The following is a 19,654-nucleotide window of genomic DNA, read 5'->3' on the forward strand; positions in this document are numbered from 1 at the left end:
GTGAGGTATGGGGCTTCTGCGGGAGGTTAGGGCATGCTGGCAATGGGAAGTGCAAATAAACACACTGACATGTGCGCTGTCTTGAGGGTATAAAAGATACTATGAATCTAATTCATCAGCACATTTGTAAATTAAACAGTGATAGGGTATCACTACAGACGATACGCTGAATTACTGCAATTCAGTTTCTAAATATTGGCCTAACTCCATTAAAGTAGGCGTTCATAAAATACGTTCAGACAGAGCTTCGGAAACGTTCTAAATTTGACTGATTCCACTATTCTTGAAAAGTCTCAGTTTCACTGGGAACTAAGTAAAGGCTAGCCTGAGCACTGATTAAAACCTTGTCCTAAATAAGGCAGTTTTCAAAATATCAGATCTACATTTTCACACTTTTGCCTCAACTTACAAATTATACAATGTACCAATTTGTAATGAGTCAGAGAGAAGAATGAATAGAATGGTAAGCAGAGACTGTAAAAGAAATAGCCTAGCAGCTGAAAGACTTCTTAATTATTTATTTTTAAATTCCAAAGAAAAGAAAAGAAACGGTTCAACAAGTAGTTCATGGAGGCCATTTTCTTCACTGTAAACTCACACTGTGGGAATTTATATTATAATCATGAGAGCTAGGCACCTTTTATTTTAAATTGACTTAGCAATAATTAGAAGCGAATAATCATCTTCCTCTATTTTCTTGGTGTTATGCCACAGAAGGGTGGCATATGCCTGTAACTTCATCTTCTCAAACCAGAAAAGTGAAAGTGAGAATAGAGGAGAAAAGAAAGAGGATGGGAAATGTGTTTGGTGTGACCATTCTAGACACAATGACGTCAATGGAAGCACTCCCATTCCTACAGCTTCAGGCTAGCTTGTCATTGTCATTCTTCTTCAGAACCAAAAAGTACTGATACATATATTTTTTACCTTCTCAGAGAAGGGGAAGCAACCTGTGTAGTATGTAGAGACAACAGCATATCTTCCTCCTGCTGTAATAGTCTCCTTAAATGCAGCGATGAAATGGAACAAGATAAAATGTTTGTGATGGAACAAGGGACCCAGAAGGCCTTCTCTGGCCACCTTTCCAGCATGGGCGGTATTGGCAGCCAGGACATAAAGGCCCTTCTACATACACCTTCAGTGATGGAGAGTGCTGGAGAGTGCTGGATTGGAGTGAGATGGTGCTTGTAATCTGCACTGAGGTAAAGTACGCAACAGCCCCCAGATAAACTGGCAGGAAGAGGACAGGACTGCTGACACTGTTCTCTCTCTGTCTTTTCTTTTTGGCTACAGCTATGGTTCTGAAGAGACTGTGCTGGCCCCGCACAAGCCTGGGAGTCAGTCCCAGTGGTGGTGCCAGAGGCTGTTCCGGAGCCAGTGTACCTCTGCCTGGGCCAGGGCGCCTGCGGTGCCTGGCAGAGACCTCACCTAGCACCAACAATGCGTCTGGTCACTGAGACAGAGCAGGGGATGAGGATGGCTCCAGAGCCAGTTATCTTGGCTCTCCAGACATAAGGTGGAGGCCAAAGAGTTAGGCTGGAGATATTTTCATGGATCCATATCCTATTCCTGCCTCTCTGAGATAGTACAGACAGCTGCAGTGCAGATGTTTTTCAGGGAAATGTAGCACAGACAGCTATAAACTTGAAGAGAACACATGGCTGAAAATGCCACGCAGCCAAGCACTCATTCCCTGCACAGACTATAGGCAGGAGGAAGACACAGAAAAAGGTCTGATTTTGGATAATGTAGAACAAAAATAGGCAATAAAAAAAGAAAAGACTTTGTGAGAAACCTGGCAAACAGTACAATTCTCTGGCAGGAAGAACTGCAGGTCTCAGATATACCTCTGGCATGGCAGGATGGAAAAGGATGGTGCATAAGCCATGAGCACATGCTCTCGGGACACTGATCTGACACAACGGTCCCAGCTGTAGTACTTGCAGAACTGATAACAACAGTGTTAATGTACATACACACTAAAAAGGAAAAGCATAGGGCACCTACAGCTCATAGCACAACAGTTCACACAAGCTCACATGCTCAGCCTTACATGAGTAATCCGTTCTGATTTCCACCGCTGGAAAGGTGGAAGCTTCTTCCAGCTTTCCCTTCACATCAGCTGCATATCTTGAAGAGTATTGTTGACTAAGCAACTTGCCTATGATAATGTAACCCATTATGCCTTATTCTCAGAGGAACAGAGTGACCTGTGCCTAGCCTACTGGAGTTATTTTGATAACTGCTTTCAGTAAAGACTATTCAGAAGGAAATATTTGCATTCTGGCTAAAAGGTTGTAATAGGATGGATAATCTCAACTTCTGTTCAGGTGGCCGAAGTCTTTCAAAAGCCATTGAAATTTCCTTCTTCAAAGCAATAGGATTTCCTCATTTATTGAAACATATGTTCATTGTTGTCCCTTTAACAGTAGAGTTACCACTGTACAAAAGGACGTTAAAATGCAAAAATAGAACTAGGTCATCTTTACACTGCACGTCAGTCTATGTGCATGGATGTTATTGATCACAGAAATTACACATAAGAGGTTCTTAAAATAACATGGGGGTTGAGAACAGCAGCTATCCCAGTTGCCTTTTAAGTCTAAAGGTTGAAAATAAAATGGAAACGTTACTAAAATGGTAAAAAGGAAAATAATGTTCCTTTTGTTACAGGATTTTCTATGCTTTAATTATGGAAAGATTTTCTCTTTCCTCCCTTTCCTCCACTCTCATATCTACTTGGCACTTCCTTCAATAGGTCCATATGTACATCATCAATAGAGAGGATCAAATAATGGGAGGATGGAGGAAGTCACCAAGTATGCTTTTGAATGATCCTTAAGATTACTTTAGAATGCTAACATTAAATGACATCTGGTAATACGATGTTCATTTCCTTACAAAACTGCAATTTAAAATCAAATAAAAAACCTATGAATAAGACCCTTCCCCTCGTAAATACCTGGGTGATAATTCCAGAAAAAAAAATGTACAGATATTCTTCTGTTTCTCAGCATAGGTTCTGACATTCACAATTTTAAGTGCAAAAAGGAAAGTATTTTTTTAAATCTATTTTTCCATTTTCTCCTTCTTCTTGTCTCTAGTGCCTAAGCATGAAACAAGCAGAGTTATTTCACCTCTTGCTGGAATGTCATCAGTAGCTACACTGGGAAACATTTGTGAGTAATGAGAAAGTTACAAACAAGTAACTGGTTTGTGGCCAGTGTCAAGTACAGGGCAAGAGTTACAACCTAAACATCTGCCACACACTGGTAACAATGCTGTGACTAAAAAGACCAGTGAACCCCGTAAGCTGACAATGTATGCCTCTTCTCAAATCATAGGGGGTTTTAAGTATGTTTTATTTCTGGTGAGAACGTCAAGCTCTGTAAACAGGATATATAACTTTTGGTCAGACCCCCTATCTGCAAGGTACCATGAAAACCTCTTTGCTAGGCTGTATGGTTAGAAGTTATTTACCTTAAAGAAAATGAGTTGGACACTTATCAGCTTTATATTTACTCTTATAAGATATACTTAGTCTACTTTGTTTGCATTATTATATTTCAAGTTTCACTTCAGAGGCCTAAAACAAATGAGATGGGCTAAATATATGAGAGAAGTTAAGAATATACCATTTCCCCCCCCAAAGATAGCATTTTTCCAAAAGAAGCTATTTGTCTCATCTTCTGTCCCACCTGATTTTTTCCCCTGAAACTCTTGTGCATGTATTTGGATAAAACAACATTATCTAAACAGAAAATAATTTGAATATTGAAATAACAGTGTGAAGCACATCATAACTAAGCAGCTAAATGTTAAGCTATTATTCTACATAAAGGGTCAATCCAAATTACTGTGGCTCTTATAAATGCTTGCTTATATAAAGCTTGGTGTTGATTAAGAGAACCATATATAGGACTCCAAAATACTTATTTTTTGTTTAATTTTAGTTATTAAAAGCTAACACCTGAAGACTGAAATAATTAAATTGTTCCTTTTAGAAGACAGTGCCTCAGTATTCACTAAAAAAGGCAACAGTTTCAAGAAACTAACCAAAATTAGCATCAGAAAAGGGAGCAGTCACACCTGAAGACAGGAAGGGCAGGTTTCAAGAGCACTTGGAAAAATTATAACATGTTTCTACTTGGTGGTCCAGAAGGATTAATCCTGCACACTTGGAGAAATGACTCAAGTCCTCCAAGTGCCATTATCTTTAAGAACTCACCCAAGGGATGAAGTTCTGTAAAACTGTCAAAATCAAAGGTGTGCTGTTGAATCTTAAAAGAGGAGAAAGAACACGATTAAAATCAGTTAGTAATCATTTAATTCATTAATTAAGAGACAGGGGAAAGGAAGGGAGGAAGGAATGGAAATCAACAGTTAATTCATCAAACTTCTTGCAGCATCTAGTCAAAACATGGTCATGAATAACAACTAATAAAGATTTGTCAAGAACAAATGGAGATAAAACTAAGGCATTTCCTTCCGTGACAATGTCACAGGTCCTTTGGATGGAGGAAAGATGTAGATATAATAAATCTTGATTTTTAATAAGATTTCAGAGGCTGTTTCTAGAAGGTAGATATAAATATTGTAAATGGTGTAAAAACTGCATTCAGTCTGCCCCCAATTATTCATATTTTTTGAAATGGAAGGATATACTGAACATATTTCTGCAGGGATTTGTTTTGTCTCAAATACTGTGCAATATTTTCACTAATGAGGAGGACGATGTGAAAGAGTGTACATACACATATTAAATTTGTGGACAACACCAAGCTGGAAGGGGCTTCAAATGCCTTGAAGGACAGATTTAGAATTCAAAAGATCCTAAACAGCTGGAAAAAATGGTGCGAAAAAACCAAGGTGCATCCCTATTAAATGAGATGCAAGGTTCTATGCAAAAGATTAATCATCTAAACAAACACAGGATAGGAATGAGACAGTAAAAAGCAGTCTGACATAAAAGGATTTCTGTGCTTTAGGGGATAGAAGGCAGAAATGGATCAACAACACCATGCTGATGCCAGAGAAGAACTGGTCTGCTAGGGTGCATAAGTAGGTAGAGAACCTGCAAGATATGAGACATATGAGAAGATATGAAATGCCAAACCTCAAGAAATATGTGTTCAGAAAGGTTGGATTTCTGAGACTTTAATCATTCTGTATAAGACTGAAAGCATTCCTATTCTGTAGTGCAGAGACTTCAACATACATAAAATGCTGCAGCACAAGGAATAGTAATCATCTGCTCCCCATATCCTCGGAGCAGAAGAGAACTAATGGACTTAAACTGCCTTAAAGGAGATGTAAAACAGATAATAGGACAAGTTTTCTAATGGTGAGTATACAGGTAGGTGCGGGTAGGCTGTGGAGCACTTCACTGGAGGCTTTTTAAAAACATAACTAACATCTATCAAGAGTACAGGTAATCCTTCCTGAGAGGAGTATGGGATAAACGAGATAATCTTTTGAAAAGCCAGTCATTTGTGTTTTCTGTGATTCTATGCAACATGCATGCTACTCTGTAATCAGTAAATTTTGTTCTCCACCATTCTAAAAGATAACAAATTATGCCTATTTCTCTGAGAACACAATTCTAATTCTTCACCGATCTTCTGAGTTCTGAGTTTTTGTTTGCTTAACACAGACTAACAAAACAAAAATGGCGCTTGCATATGCAGATCAGGAAAGAAGGGATTCATAACTGGATATTAGAGCTTCATGGTAGCACACCGATATATTTTCACCTCTAGATAGATTCTAAAAGAATAAACTAAATTATGCCAGAAAGGAAAAAGCACACACTCTGCCATTGCTGGGTCAGGTATAGCATATCTGCCTTAAATCTTAAATCTTCAATAGCACTTGCCCATGAACAATGTGAGAATCCTGCAGGCAATTCGTTACCCACAAGCTACAGGCAGGAGACCACTAAGTTACTGCTTAGTCATAACAGTAAATAACAGAGACATGAAGTTGGTAACATGTTTGCTTTTATAATTTTTATACTGTCTAGTCTTTTCCTTCTAAACATTTGGTATATTGGGACAGCTAATAGACAAACTAGTGGAATGCCTGAAGTAAGGGAATTTTTAATATATTCAAGGTGGATAAAAATTTACACTTATTGGTCATCAATAACCATTATGGGAAGAGAAAACAGTAAACAAGGCATATAAACATTTAGAAGTAACATTAAATATTATAATGAGAGGCACATTCCCATGAAGTAAAAGTATATTAACTGTTGGAAGAAAAGTGATTTCATTGAAAGACAAAACAGGCAAAACAAAGCATCTGACCTGGCTGGTACATCTCGGAAGACTCTTTATTTCTATGAAAAGGTACAGTAGTGTTTGATTTCTAAAACAACTGATACCTTATGGCAAAGTGTAAAGAACGTTCTTCTGGGAAAAAAAAAATTTCTGTCGTGTAAGTCAAATTTGCTGAATTTATCTTTTCTTAATTTGCATAGCTAAGGATATTTGCAGTGCTCAAAGTGTGTATAAGTGGTGGGTTTAATTAATTTCTCAACTCTGCTACTTGAGGCAAAAGAAGATGAAGAAAAGCAGAATTGTGGGTGGGAGTGAGAACACAGCACCGCTGCCTGCCCTCCCACAACTCAAGCACTGGAAATTGATACGAAAGCAGGGTCTTGATATCTCAAGAGTTCATCTGCTTATTGCCTTCTTAAAGGTTATAATCCTCTGTTTGTGAAACCACAATGCGTTGCTCTAGAGAAGATTATAATGTCACAAATCCTATCAGAGGATTATAAATCTGTCAGGTTGTGAGTAATTATGAAGGAAAAGCAAACCTTCAGAGGACACAAAAATAACCTTCATGAAAGGAGATAGGGTGCCACATAATAAAAGTCTACATGGAAAACCAACCTCAGACTGTAGTGCTTTTGCAAAGCAAGAGCCCAGAAAATATTACAAGAATATGAGTGTGACGGTACAGCACGGAACCCAAGGGAAATGAAAAGCAGGAGAGACAGGCTTCCAGCCAGTTTAGTCACAAGGCCAGTGATATCCCACTCCCACCCTCCTCGCATGGCAGTAAAACAGCCAACTGATTTCACAGAACTCTGCTCCTACACGCTCGGAGTCTAAGCAGAAATGAGGAGCCCAAACCTGAAACATGACGAAGGCCCCATCTCATAAATCATTGCGACCACAGAGAATTCAGCACCTCACAGCATCAGAGACTTTGTCTAGAAGGCAGTGGGAAGCTTCAGTCACCAGCTCTTGAATTTAACTGATAAAAAAAGATGCAGTTGTCTCTTTCCCCATTTGCAACCTGTCACACAGAGTTCAGAAGAGCTCACAGGCATAAGATTCTTACATATATATATAAATAATTCCCATAGATTTAAACATAAAGGTGCAGGAGCACATTCAGTGAGACATAGGCCCTTTTACAGGAACATTGTGTGAGCTTCCCTGGCTGGACTCAGATGGCAGTGGAGCCCCACACCTCTTTGGCCACATTACTACTAATTTTCCTTCTCTTATGTTTCAATCCCCCCTAAAATGGTTACTCATAGAAATATAATCTCCGACTTTCACATAGGTAAGTGCCTGAAGGATGCAGACAGAAAATTAAAGGGTTGAACGGGTGAGGATTTATATTGCAAAATTAGTGCTGTCCTCATCTGCACTTCAGTTAAAGTATTGAGAATGAAGAGTCCATCTGTTTTTGAGTGCGTGTAGATAGTATTGCCTTCATCTGACAGCAGCACAGAATTCCACTGCACTGGAAGGAAACTAGGAAATTTTGCCATTTGAAAACAGGCATGGGGCATTGTTCGAGCAACCACAGTACTCTGACTGCACCACTCACTGACACAGCTCTGCAGTTTACCTCTCCTGCCAGGAGAGAGTCAGTTTCTCCTAAGATATGCACCAAGGGCAGAACACTGGATTTTATGACCTGGCTCCTTGACCTTCTTTACCATGTCCAGATGAGTGACGTTGTCTCTGAACATCACCTCATGAATCTCCCTCATGAATCTCCCTCTCATAAAGACTGCATCCACAAGAACCTTGTTCATCAGTGTCTCAAATTAGATCAACAACGTGCTAAGAGTTATTATGCCATCCTATCTCTTGACAATTTTCAACTTGAACCAACAGGAATTTTGGTGTCAGTCAGCACTACAATCCCTGCTGATATCTTGACAATTTTCAACTTGAACCAACAGGAATTCTGGTGTCAGTCAGCACTACAAACCCTGCTGATACATAAATGTTTGCAGCAGGGGATACGCTTCACTTGCCTGTGTTCCATGCTGTCAGCACAACCCACAACACCATCGTGTCAGAAGGAGTTTAATACCGTTTTGAATCTGACAGTGTAACTGAAAGTTGTTCCTGGGTCCAGCATTTTTCTATTTTGGGGGAAAAAAGCTTCTCCTCAGAAATCCACCAAGGATATCCATATGTGAAAGACCATGCAACCTCTACCATGGAGGACAGCAACAGACCAAGGGGTTAATCATGTAGGAAGTGAACAGAAAACATACAGCACTAGAAGTCAGTATGCTGAGAGACACTTGCGTTCAGAAGTACCATGGAGAATCAAGCGTATAGCATGTAGCATGGGACTAACTCCTACAATTGCTTGATAGGACAGGGGAAGGCACAAAACAGTATGTTTGATGACAGGCATTTACACTGTAGACTGTCACTTCCATTAAACAGAAACATTTTTTTTCTGGATGAAACGCCATCCCACTCATCTCAGATCCTTTTTGTGATGGTGATTAGACGGGTAGGTTGTCTGTGTTACAAGAATGTTTTTGTGATATGGTGCGGAGACAGAACAGATAACTGGCTAGCATAAATTGCCATGAAAAATATGTATTGTCTGAGAGCTATCACATTTAAGGAAAATACAACTACTCACATGACTTGTGCATCACTGATGAGAAAACAAAAAAGTCTGCATCTCATAAAGGACAGACCCTTGTAGGGATGACTTACGATACAATTATACACAAAATAACACAACTCCATGTGTTACTGTGGGTAGAACATCATCTCAGAAGCTGCACTGCATGGCTACAAGTGTTGAGAAATGGCAGTAGTAATGATCAAAGCTTGGAAAGACTGTCAGATGAAGAAAGACTGAAAGCAGTGAAATTATTTACTTCAGAAAAAGAGACAAATATTTGAAAAGTGGAAAAAATATATAAAATAATGAATGGTACAGAGTTGGATTGTGAGCATCTGTTCTTGCTAAAATACAAAATCAGTTAAATTCCAAGGCAGAGAAATTAAGATTAGATAACCAGGAGTACTTTTTAATTTAGGACTTGTACTAGGTTGTGGAAAAATTTCTCTGCAGAGCACCATTAATTTAACAAGAGCTGAAACACCATTTTATGACTACGTGGAGAACAAAACCATGCAGATTTATAACAGTTAATGCAAACCAAAGGCGGCACACACCTTTCAGAGACAATTTTGCATACAAATACCACTGGGGCTCTTGCACCTTCCTGTCACACATCTTGTACTGGACAGAGAGACGGACCACACATATTACATATCTATGTATATGTGCACAAACAGTGCATTATTTAATGGGTGCACAGCCTCATTTTGATGTACCAGCTATTGCCGACATACCCCTGTATGCTCCTGCATGCAATGATGCTCTGGATGTGAATAAGAATATCCTTTAAAAACACAACATTTAATGCAAATCTCAAGGAAGGGGCAAAGAATCTAAATAAAAAGACAATGGCAATAGCAATACAATACCTACAAAGAGAGAAAAAACTCAAGTTGTACAGGTGTAGGAAAATGGCACACACACAAAATCCCAGGGAGGGTCAGTTCAACTGTATTGGGAAAACCTACAGAGAGGCAAGAGCAAGTATATAGGCCAAGGATTTGAGTTTCACCTCAAACAGTCTGAAAGAAAATTAGTTTACAGGCATAGTCAAGTTGTTAAAATCCCACAGCTTTCATCATATCTGGGATTCTTCAGAAATAGCACCTGCAGTTTCTGTTGGTGAGACTTGTAGGAATGAGAGTATGGATTTGCAATGCTGGATGAGCTAGTCTTATAATTAAGTATAATACACTCAAGAACAAAGAGGCAAATATGCATGTTGGTGGCAGTTCAGTTATAGATGGGAGGAGAGCAATTTTATACTGGTATTCTCTGATCACTCAGATCTGTCCTGTTTTCATAGATGTTATTTTCAATTTTAGTTAATTCAGGGCACATCTTTTTCTCTTGAGTATCTGAAAATGCTCAGCTATTATTATATTTTGCTTTGAATTTTCCCTTTTTTCCCCCTTGACTTCCCAGTCTTCTTTCGTCTGTCTTGTTCTCATTTCTTTTGTATGTGTGTCTGCAGGTGGCTTTTATAGCAAAATCTCATTCTGCTTTCCTGCCCTTCCCCCATCCTCTCCTGTTTTGTTACTACATCGCCTGTCTCATTTGTTCTTTTCCTTATGCCTGTAACTGCTCATTTACTAATAGATTCCATTCTGTGCTTATGGATTTTTTCCATTTTCCCTGTCTTCAAGCACTGAGTCATTGACTTCATTGCTACAGAAAGGAACGAATCCCCAGGCCACTCTACAGAACAGGTTTCACTCTCCCATGGCTGAAGAGGAGGATAGTGGCTGGGCTTAAGGGATGTTCATGGCAGGTTGTTGGCTCTCAAACAGTGAACGTGGCGATTTTTGTTAGTGGCCTTCTAGCATCCCTTCCTCTAACCCTGAGTATTTCCCATGACCCTGGCAGCTTCTTGACAAGAATAATCAAACTAGGTGAACAGCACAATATATTCTATAAACAACACAGGAAACAAAACAAACAAACAAACAAAAAGTTGTGGGGCATTTGCCTTGTCTTACCACATTCATACATGTGACCATGGTGTGTCAGGTGTTCCCACATTTGGTTCTTATTTGTATTTAATAATTGCTGAGATGCCCATTCCCTGATTTCTGAATGAAGTGCATAAATTAGATACGACGCCATCTTAATTGGACAGAGTTCAGCATAACTACAGCAACCAGTTACATTATTGTTGTCATCGTGATGCACACTAAGGCAACTCCAAAATTCACAATCAGGGAGGGGTGGAAATACTCCAAAAAAAGCATTTTCACTTGAAAAATGCAGTAAGCTGTTATCTGTGACATCTGGATACAAGTTTCAATTCCACAGTCTTCATCAACTACTGGGACTGTGACCAGAAGCTGATGCCTTAGCCGTTTCCAAAGGCTCATTGTTGGTGGCTGGGATGTAAAACCCACTTTCTCTAGCTATAAACTGGTTTTGGTGCAGCTTCCTTCCAGTTCTTATTTTCTGCTCCATTTGCCTCCCGCAAGCTTTTCTATACCTAGACCTCCTAAGGGGATAACAATCAAAAGCACTCTTCAGCATCTGAAGACCTTTTTTGTTTTTCTTTTTTCCTGTATGTCTCATTTTCTGCCCAGCAGACATCTAGCATTTGTGTGGTGACCTCCAGCATGTGTTTTCAAACTCTTTCTTTTGGGCTGGTAGTAGGAAGACCTAACCACTAACACAACGTCCAGAATGACTCCTCAAAGTCTTGGGAGGTTATGAAGCAGCCTGGCATCATACTTCATTGCTCCAGCAGAAATAAGATAGGTTGTGAATATCGCAGGTTTTTTACTATATCACCATTGCTAATCAGGTCTGACTATTCATGCTAGAAGCTGCAGCACAAACATTTTTTTGACTCTTTGTGATGTTCCTATTCTCTGTCTTTTAAAAATAAATACATAAATTGGCAGTGGCACAGTGCAGCTGGTTATATGGAATATCATGCTGGACAACGTACCAGTGTCAGGTTGCCAAAAGTAATGTATCAGCACAGCCACAGCTTTCAGGTTAAAGTTGTCCCCATTCAGTGAAGCCAGCTATGTGCAAATACCAATCACAGAATATCTGGTTTATAAGTATAAAGGATTTAATTTGGCACTAGAGGTCAATGATAAAGCTGATAGGGGTTTTTCTGGTTAAACTTTCTTCCAATTGAAACCAACCCCTTGTATCCTAAAATATTTTGAATAATCCAATAGATTATTATTTGCTCTCCAAAATTTAACGCTTACTATTTTTTTCCAATTTCAGGAAAAAAAGTCAAAATCTCAAATGGAAAAATCTCAAATTTCACATTGAGATCCTGTGAAGTAGTTGTAGACAAATGTCTTTATTTCCTGAGACAAACCCTATTCAGCGTTGCCGAGACTGAAGCAGTATTTACAAGTATAAGACAATGCTGCTGAAGCCAATAGCTTTTTTAGTTATAAATTATGGATTGCCCCAGAATAGGCAAGGCAAGCCCTATTTAAAACCTCCTGGTTGCTCACGGCTAAGCCTGAGCTCGCCGCAGTGGTTAGACTTACACTGCCCATCACCGTACCTGCTGCAGAATTTGCATTACACCATTGTTACTTCAATTACAAACTGAAGTTTCTTCAGTAGCATCCAAATACAGGTGAATTTACCCATCATCATTACATAAACGATGTGCGGAGAAAACAACCTAAGTGTCCCATTTGCTCATTTATTTCTAGAAATCCAAAGATAAGGAATCAGATCACACACAGTTTAGCGAGCTTGCAAACAAATGCAACATCACCAGTTATGGCCAGTTAGACTAAAATTTAGTATGATTCAGATCTAGACAGACGTATATATCAAGCTGAGATTTTTCTTTTAGGCCCTAGGAGTGCATTCCAATGGGAGTCTCTTTATAAATAGGAATCTTTCTTCAATATAGTTCAATGCACTTTGCCAGTTTGGCCTTTTGCTTGATGTACTTTGTGCAAATGGCCAATTGAATGAGTAATTTGAACTGTGTCTTCTATGTGATGACTTAGTCTTGTGTAAGCATCTGGGTATGACCGAGGGGCACTGTGCAGTCAGTGCAACAGTGAAAGAATGACTGTCATTAATTTCTTGAAATTCATAATTCAGGAGAGTTCTGGGCTTTTAACAAGACAAAAGAGAAGTCAAAGATGAATTGGAAATGGAAAACATATTTCTTTACATCTTCATAAACACTCAAAGAACCAATCCCCAGCAACATTGGTAACCCAGCAACCTAGTAACAGCATAGTCTGCCACTGCACACCTGGATGAAAAACAAGTATACCTTGTTAATTTTCCCCAGTGCATTTCTGGGTTAACTTTCTTCACTATGTTTAAAGAGATGAATGAGTAAAAATGATAGGTCTAAGTAAGAGACAGAGGTAGAAAAACAGTCCTGGTTAACTACTCCTTATTTACATTGTCTTTGCAAGTCTCCACATCTGCAAGTCACTTTGGCAGTGACCACAGAAATACTCACAATACTTTCATCACAGTGAAATCATGATGCTTTGACAGACTGAATAATGAGAATTGCCACAAGGGAACTTCGTGGTAGTAGCATCTACAAAGTGCTGATTTACATCTACTCAGAAAAAAATTAGTGAATGTAGTGATAAAAGGTTCACACCTTCCCTGTACACCATCCCTATACCACCCATGCTGGTATCTCAGAACTGCCCTCTTACTGAAATACAGCGGTGCTACCATCCCTCCTCAAAAGTGTACCTGTAAATGCAACCATAAGAGAGAGACGTTTGGAAGATAGGGATGGTTTGGAAATAGTGGTCAGTTATTTTATGGTTCAAGCCATTAGAGTAAGAGGCTTTCCTCAGATGTACTCTAGAGATAGAGTGGGAACAGAATAAGATTGCGCTAATTCTTGCTCTAAGACAAGATGAGCTACATCAGACATGCCAGTACTATAGCTGAACAGAAACTTAGAGAGAGCTTTTATTTATTAGAAAATAGCCATTCATTAAAATAACAACTCTTTTTGTGAAAGGGTAGACTAAACAAACTTACCCTTTCAAAGTAAACCCTTTTCAAAGATTCAAAAAGCGTTCCAATATTTTTTGGGGAATTCTGCAACAGAAAAGTTTCTGGTTTTCAATCCAAAATAACATTTACCTCTTTAAAAGTGAGACAACTTATTTTTTTTATATATTTTTTTTATTATTATTATTTTTTTTTTCATCATAACAAAATGTTTCTCCTGATCTGACACGGCATTTGCAAAAAAGAAGTCCAACTTCAGATTTAATTTGTTTGGTAAAAGAAAAGAAACACTTACTGAAAAACTCTTCTGTTATGGGAAAATCATTTCTCATTCAGCGCTACCTACTATCCACAACCAGTTTGCACCCTATTAATAACCACTAACAGCAAGAAGATTCATACTGTTACTATTAGATGGTAGCACTTCTACCATTTTTCTTGAGTTGCCTCGAGGTGCCCTCCCAACTTGTTGATGTGTGTATGTGATGTGGTTACACCGCGCCGCAGAGGCAGGGGCAGCCCCAGTGTGAGCAGCAGAGACTGCACCAGGCAGCAGCAACAGTGAAGAAGAACAAAGTTAAAAAACGCCTTTGGTTTCCTTTTCTCTCCCAGCAGTAAATCTGTTAACTGGCTTCAGAGCTCCTGCTCATGCACTTGGCTTCATTAACGAGCTGTGGAAAGCCAAGTGGCTTGATTCCCTTAAAATCCTGGCAAACTGCAGGAAAATTTGGCGCCTGCCCGATCCTGTGGGCAGTTGGGGGGTGGTCCACTCACTCCATCATAATAAGCCTTCTTTTCCCTAACTGCCCAGCTTTCTGCATGATCATAAGCCTGGGCTTGATGCTGTGGGAGTTACTGTAGTGTCACCAATTCAGCACCAGTTTCATTGCAGGAGAAAAACGCAGTCGTCTGTGATTTCAGAAGCCATGATAAGGTTCTAGCATTGACAATCAGCTCCAAATATCTCAAAATACACAGTCTGGTGAAAGACTCGGCAAAAAGGACATGCTGAGCATCTTGAACTCTGTTGAAATTTAGGTCTGCAAATAGAGTGCAGCATACGATTCTGACCAAACTTTTTAGAGTCTGGATTCAAATATTAAAAATAACTAATAAACTATGGTATATCCTAGAAAGAAAGTATCCAAGCTGTATTCTCTACTATAAAGCAAAAAATCAACTACAGAATGGATATGGGGTGAGTGCTGGTATAAAACTGTAGATAAGCAGTAATTAGCTCCTGATTTTAGGTATGTCTGCTACAGAGAAAGTTATCTTGGTATGATATTGTGATACCTACTGTCAGGGAAAATGAGAAAACATAAGGACAAAATGTAAGCTTCGAAGAAATTACCTAATGATAGTCATGAGCCAAAATTGCACATTCTGCACAGTGGGGCATGTCTAGAGAACACAACATAATGCTGTGCAAATAACCAAGCTGATTCTGGTATTAAAAGCAGTGTAACTGCATATATGCGCCAGCCTGCCTGAGCCTATTTAAATTAACCTGGGTATTTAACTCCACAGACAGTGACACTACTGCCCTGTATTCAAGCTACCTTGGAATAAACTTTTGAGTTTTGGGTTGTATCCTAATGCTGCAGCAAATTCAGTCTTTGTGTTGGTCTCCTATTGTTTTGAAAACCTATTTTTTAGTTCAAAAATCTGTTTTATACAAAAGTTAGCACGTATTGCTACAATCATTCATCAGCCTTTAATCATGCCATTAATTGTCTGAAGTACAGGTTTGCTGTACTCAAACTCCCACTTTATAATAAATAATGTTTTGTTGCATTAAATCTCATGACATATCCTGTCTAATCTGTACTGGGTAATCACGTTAAAACCTTAAGACTTTCTTTTTTCCTTAATGCTTGTTGATTTTCTTTAATACAGATCCACCACAGATGAATAATGTCATGCCAACATCTCCCCTCCTTCCTCAGATGGCACATCAACATTCATATCCCAGCCTGGGACAGATCACAAACCCATATGAGCAACAGCCCCCAGGCAAAGAGCTTAACAAGTACGCCTCTCTGAAGGCAGTCGGTAAGTAAGCAACACGATGCATGACTTCTTCTTTAGATCAGTATGTTGCATTTGCTGTCGTCAGCTGACATTCTGCTTCAAAGTTAAAAACAAAGTCTTGCTCATCTGGAATCCATGATAGAATTTCATCCAGAATATCATTTAGTTGGAAATGTATTAAAAATTAACAGGGGGACTACAATTAGTAATAAGAAAATTACATGTAAGAATTAGTAATCATATGGATGCGTGTCTATATATGCATACAAAACCACACCATATCAACTGTACACCATTTTTTCAGTGAGTTTCACCTATATTGCATGCATAGTGTTCCGCCCTAGTTCTTTATGCCCTGAATATGCCTACCTATGCATTTTGGTATGTATTTTCTATACCTATCTGCACAAATGAGAGAGAAAAGCATCAGATATACTGCAAATTTAAAGGATATAATTTAGACACCTGCAAATACTTCCAAAAAGAGAAGATGCTTGTACACTTCCAACGTAAGAGCTTTCACATTTTCTGCAGGATATGCATTAGTATGTCACTGGAGGAATATTCTGAAGCCTTGCGATTTCAAACAATTACTGCATCATAAAGCTCCTAATAAAGATCCAGGTGGCGGGTATTTTCTGTGACTGATTAATGTCATGCAGTATTCTTTTAAGCAAATGGGGGAACATCCTCAAAGAAACAGTTGTGGGGAAGGAAAAGGACAATAGCGGGTAAAGATTTCCACATAATTTTCATATTGGAAGCATAAGTTGATAATACTTTTCAGGGGCTATAAATACCTGCTGCACAGCATGTGAAGACAGAAAGCCTTTATCATCTTACACTTCAGGCCCCTTCTAGACAATAATAAATTAAGAACTGTGTGTGTGTGTGTCTAGTCATAAACAGCTTCTCACTAACCCTTGCTCAGCTTACACATATGGAGGTTAACATCATTTTGCCATGAATTTAGAGCAGTATCACACTCCAGACAGAGCTATTTGGCTCAGAAAAATGGCAGAGCAGATGAGAAGATTCTGATTTAAGAATCTAGTATTCACCATGCAAGAAAAATTTTTCATCACAAACTGACATTCCTTCATCCAAACTTCAGGACCTCTAACAAAATGTACATCAAAGTTCCATCTCAGATCACTTGGCTTTGCTTTAGCTTGCCAGTTTTCTTTCTCACAAGTGGCATTTTTTAATCTGTTTATAAAAAACAAGGGTTAATAGCTTTCTGCTGAATTTTGAATACAGAGAATAGCTTTACAATTCCTTCTTCAAAAGGTGATACTGCGTAATAATGTGGTGATTATCACAGATTTATGCACTGATATCAGGCTTCTTTTTCAGATGTCAATTTAGGTCAAGCCAATCATCAAAGCTAAAAGGTACTTAACCATAATAAAACGAGAGATGAAACACTCAAAAGAAACTTCTCTTATCTGCCCAAGAGACACTGAATGTACATTTTCTTTTAAAAAAATTATTAAATTAGAACTTAGACATTTCTTGGGTGTCTGAGTACAAGTTTTTAAAGCAGCTAGATTATAACCATACAGTTAAATCAACCCTGAAAGATTGTGCACTTCAGCTCCAGAAGTTGTATAATGCCTCTCAGAATCTTAAATTAAATTAAACATAACTTCCAGGGACATTTTCTTCCAGAAGGATTGCACCAACTTCCCGTGCTTTCCCCCTATCCTTTCTATTCCCCTCTCTACTTTTTCCCTGTAGATCTTCTGGTCTTAGAGCACACTAGAGAATTTTTAGATTCAGGTGAATTTTCACAAGAAAACTATAAAAGTGCTGCATTGTTATCCAAGTTTTTTAGCAGAAAACAACAGAGATTTTGAAATTGTTATACATTCACACCTTCTGTCTGGACATACGGAGCAACAGCTAAATACGCTCTGTTTTTAACAACTTTCAGACTCTCAAGGCCATGATTCCTCCCAAGAGGCACCTCTTGAGTACATCCCAAGATCACAAAGCAGTTTTTCCATGATGCCAGCCAGGCCTGGGTTTATGACTACACCGACATCAAGCTAGCCAGATTGCACATTGCAGAGTTCATACTGACTTTATGAGAGCTCTGAGAGAAAACAGCAACTGGCCTACATCAGGCCCACCAATATAAATTTAACCTGACAACATCTTTTGAACAAATAGACATAGACTGAGTTCACCCTGACCTGGTATTCATGTCACAGTGCGATGGCATTTTTCATATCCTGAGATTCAGAGTTGCATTTTCTGATCTCCATAGCAGGTTAATGAGTGTGGGCAGTCCATTTCCCTTTGCATTCATTGATAGTGGCTTGAGGGTGGATTCATTTGCCACAACAGAAATTTAATAAGGGATGTGTTCTATATTTCTCCATGCATTTGAGGCAAAACATATTCATTTAAGTGCCTCTTACTCTTCATGCTCCCATTGTTTGGGTATAGTCCACTGTGCTTAATTCTCTTCTTTAATAGGGGGTGGGGGCAGAGAAAGAAGCATCCCTATTGCTTTGTAGCAACTGTAACTATAGTACATTAATATCAGTCATCATAATGTGGCCAGAAGTGGTAAAAAGTTTAGATAACCGAAAAAGTGATGCTTTACCAGAGGCAATATTAAATTAATTTCCACATAGCTGCTTTCTTCTAAACTACAGATGTCCTAAAAATTTGGCTGTCTAATTATAGATGTGAGCTACTCATCCCTCAGTGTCTGGCTGCTGTGAAAATTTAGTTCATGGAAAAGTGGCAAGTCACAGTAATCTCTGTTCTGGATCGTGTTTGGGACCTGCATTAAATTCAATACCTAAGACTCAAGCGCTTGTAAAAACAAGAGACAACAGTGCCACTGCTATTAATTTGCATTGTGTTACTGAACAAGAACGACCAATCCCTTGGTAGCCAGGCCAGGTTGATCCCTAGGAAGCTATTTTAAAGCTACACCCTAGACTTCAAATCATATAGCTTAGCAGAGTGCAATTTGAAGCTGGACTGTTCATGCATGTATGGAATGCAACGTGTGCATTGCGGAGCGTCTGATTCAGCACAATAGAGAAGAGAATTGAAAAGGCCAATGTGGATGTATTTTATTTAAAAAGCAAAATATTTTTATGTGAACCAATTCAAACTGCACAACCAAACCCTTACACACTCAATGGAAGGGGCTGTTTTCCTCATTTCTTGTTAGGCATTTCTTTATTTGTTGCCACCTCCAGAATTCCAGAGGCTACTGACCAAACTCACCTTTTCCTCTTACTGTCTGCTGGCATTTACATCTCTGAATAACATGAGGACATTCTGTGCCTATTTTGTATTTTCAGATAAGTTCTTGGAGTACAACAAGGTAATAGTGAGTTGAGATTTACTTACTGTTTTCCTCACTGCACCAAAACTTTATTCTCCTTCTACCTTAACACATACACCACCAGGGAATAATCAGCAGAAGGTAGAGGACCCCTTGGAAACAAGACAGAGCAACACACACTTCCTGAAAGAACAGATAAGCAATCCATCTCTTAGCATCGCTAGCCTACCTGAATGACTTACAGGTGCACTCTGTTAATCCATTATTTGTCCATTTTTGAGCCAGAGAATCTTTTTTCAACAATGACAGATCTGTCCCACTGAGGAATGTCAGAGGCTGTATCTGAGGGAAAAGGGTTAACAAGCTTTAAGACCAGTCCCACCAAAAGTGGTCACTGAATGTTGTGTGGCAATAAAGCACCCAGTGTTCAGA

The 19,654-nt window shown here is 38.9% G+C and overlaps 1 protein-coding gene across 4 annotated transcripts in view; it reads left to right on the forward strand.

Moving 5' to 3' along the window:
* SHISA9 (shisa family member 9) overlaps positions 1–19,654 on the forward strand; it is a 190,542-nt gene that overhangs the window by 153,000 nt on the left and 17,888 nt on the right. For all 4 annotated transcript variants that reach the window (XM_074599541.1, XM_074599544.1, XM_074599542.1 and 1 more), the window contains one exon: positions 15,775–15,930. In XM_074599541.1, coding sequence (XP_074455642.1) covers positions 15,775–15,930 — 156 coding nt within the window. The remainder of the gene's footprint in view (positions 1–15,774; positions 15,931–19,654) is intronic.

Source organism: Larus michahellis, chromosome 8, assembly GCF_964199755.1.
Source record: "Larus michahellis chromosome 8, bLarMic1.1, whole genome shotgun sequence".
Classification (NCBI taxonomy): Eukaryota; Metazoa; Chordata; class Aves; order Charadriiformes; family Laridae; genus Larus; species Larus michahellis.